We start from the raw sequence: 2878 nt of genomic DNA on the forward strand, positions 1-2878 counted from the left end.
GCGCCTCCATGCTCAGGCTCGTCACAATACCGGTGAGGTTGTAGTAGGTCATGACGTTGTTCCAGAAGTTTGTGTACAGCGGAACCGCTTCCGGGTCCTGCATGGCGTAGCGGTAGTACGTCATAATGTATGCAGGCGCGGAGAAGACGGCATTGACGGACATCATCATGGACACGCCGCACATGAACGCGACGACGTACACGTAGAACTCGCTTGCAGTCATTTCATACCACTTGCGACTCTCGCCCTGCTCCTGGGGCTCGCGATGATCGGGTGCAGTGTCCATCTGGGCGGAATGGTGCGCGACGTTGGATGCGGCCGCTGTGATGGGGCTCGTTGCGGACCTGTGAAAGAGGAAACAAATAGTGTGCTGGTGGATGGCGATTCTGCGCGCACGCGAGTCAGCGCCAGCGCGATGGGGAGAGGACGATGCGAAAAGTAAAGCGTTGAAAGGACCATGACAGTTGGCAGAGGCGCAGTGACAAAACAGCCCCAGAGAAGCGGTGCTGGCTTACCGCAGCGGGCCTCTGCCGCCAGTGCGGCACACGTCCCAAACGCTGCCACGCGTGCAGTCCCCCCTCCGTTTTCCCCCTTCAGATCGGGCGGAGCACCTGAGCAACGAGCACCGACGTGAGCGCGCGCGTGTGTGCGAGGGTGAGAGTGCGCCAAGCCTTTTCCGCCTTTCCAGTTTCGGTTTGTGGTTATCGGCTGTCTCTCTCTCTCTGTGTGTGCGCGCCTGCAGATGTGCGAGTTGGTGCACGAGCGACGAACACACATCACGACACGGTGCTGGAAAGGCACGTGCAAGTGTGTGTGTGTGTGTGTGTGTGCCTCTAGGTGTTCGTGCGTCTGATGGAGTGTGACCGTTGACATGGAGCGCAAAACAACGAAAAGGAAAAGAGTTTTTAGGATGGTGATGATGATCACTCCGGCATTTACGCGGGCATACCCACCCACCCACAGTCACACCCACACCCAAAACACGCACATTCACACGAGAGGGGTGAGGTGGTGGTGGTGGTGGGGGGAGGGGGGGGCGCGTTGCGCCGACTGCAGAACACGAGAAGTGGGGGAGGGGGAGGACACCAAAGAGGCAACGCACAAACACACAGGCACTGTGCTTTTTTCTGAGGGAGGAGCTCAGCACGCGAAGGACGACACCGAGCACGCACACCCGCTATGTGCCTGTATGCGCGTGTGCGTGAGAGAGAAAGTAGGAGAGGGATGGCGGGGGCAGGAAGGGTTGGTGGTGGTGGTGTCTGTCCGGGCCACACCGTCACACAGACAGTGGGAGACAGCACACCACCCCTCTCCATCACTTTCCCGCACGCGCATCCACCCATCTTGCTTTCTCTATCTTACCCACACACACATACACACTCTCTCGCTCTAGAGTCCGTGCACATATATATATGTACGTGCGTGTGTGTGTGGTGGTGGGGCTGGGGAGGTGTATGCGCTGGAAGCCGTTAACATGGCACAGTCACATGCAAGTGTGCAGGTAAGCATGCCATGGCTGGGGGAGAGGGGGGGAGGGGAGGGGGATGTTAAAAAAGAAAATGAAAGCATCAACACAGATAGCATTAGAAGAGTTCAACGAAGTGTCGATACGCGCGCGTGTAAGGGCGGCAGCGGCGGGAGGGGCTACGAGAAGGGTGGGTTCATCGAGAGAGAGGGAGGGAGAGGGGGACGGATGGTGCTGTGTGTTGTGCTCGGAGGATTTGCAATCACCTGTAGACACACACACACACACACACACACGGAGAGACGCACAGGAAAGCAGAAAACAGAGAGGATACACGAAAAAGGAAAGGCATACAGAGAGCGTTGCACCGACATCGTTGAGAACATCAGCACAAGGCGAAAAGCGAAGGTGCCCGCGCCGCTCTTCTGGGGCCTTGCCTTTAACCAGCCTTTGTTGATCGACGGTCTTCTCGGAACAGAAACGGGGTGGTGGTGGTAGTGGTGGGAGAGCGCGCGCGTGCGCGTGTTCGCCGTGGGTGCGAGACTTTGATTTCTTTCTGTCCCCACCCCGTCGCCGTCCTTGCATGACACGGTACATTTCCAGGACGGAAGCCACACAAAACTGAACATGGCAGTAACAGCTCAATGCCCCTACATACATGCACAATATCCGTTTACACCTATCTACTTATCCATATATATATATATATATATATATCGGTGTTAGAGGAGGAGGGCCTTTGGCGGTGTCAACGGAGATGTGCGAGCGCGACGGCGCTCCAGTCAGGGCAGGCCAAAAAGAATAGAAAAGCGAACGCTTCTTAGGGACAAGAACAAAACTTAGCGAGAAACGATTGTGTCGACGGTACATGCCTCTCTCTCTGTGTGCGTGCGTGTGTGTGTGTGGGGGGGGATGGAGCAGCCGTCGCCGCCAACGCGCACTCACATTTGCGAACATCGCCAGCTACACGCATATGCACGCTGATGTCAACTCAAGTCTGCATTGCCCCCGCTGGTCGTCCGCCCCCTCTTTACGTGCTGCCTGCTACCTTTAGTAAGTCGCGCGAATAGTCTGCGTCATGATGCTGAGCACGGTGCCGATCGTGCCACCGACGAGGATGGAGATGCCCATCAGAGTACCGGCAACGAAGCGCTTGCCGTCGTTGTCGATGCCCTTCGACTGCGGGCCAAGCACCAGCGCCATCGAGCCCACGTAGCCGTTCGAGAAGCCGAAGATGACCTCCATCACGTAGCCGTACGCCTCGCCCGGGATGTAGTGGTACGAGTGCAGCAGCAGCAGCGGCACAAAGATGGCGCGCGCAAAGGACGCCGCTACGATGATCCAGCGCTGCTTGTACGACCGCGGCCACATGAGCTTCAGCGACGGCGAGAAGCGGCCCAGCACATCGAACAC

General features: G+C 57.5%; 2 protein-coding genes across 2 annotated transcripts; both read right to left on the reverse strand.

The window, feature by feature from the left end:
• Window position 1: 1 nt before the first annotated feature.
• On the reverse strand, window positions 2-286 carry LDBPK_151240 (nucleoside transporter 1, putative; the record flags this gene model as incomplete). Its single annotated transcript, XM_003859598.1, has 1 exon — window positions 2-286. A coding segment is annotated over one exon (285 nt), but the record flags the coding sequence as incomplete, so codon positions are not given.
• Window positions 287-2515: 2229 nt separating this feature from the next.
• LDBPK_151250 (nucleoside transporter 1, putative) lies at window positions 2516-2836 on the reverse strand (the record flags this gene model as incomplete). The annotated part of the gene is made up of 1 exon (XM_003859599.1): window positions 2516-2836. The coding sequence occupies one exon, from the start codon at window positions 2834-2836 to the stop codon at window positions 2516-2518; it is 321 nt and encodes a 106-aa protein (XP_003859647.1).
• Between the last annotated feature and the right edge of the window lie 42 nt (window positions 2837-2878).

This window comes from Leishmania donovani, chromosome 15 (genome assembly GCF_000227135.1).
Source record: "Leishmania donovani BPK282A1 complete genome, chromosome 15".
NCBI lineage: Eukaryota > Euglenozoa > Kinetoplastea > Trypanosomatida > Trypanosomatidae > Leishmania > Leishmania donovani.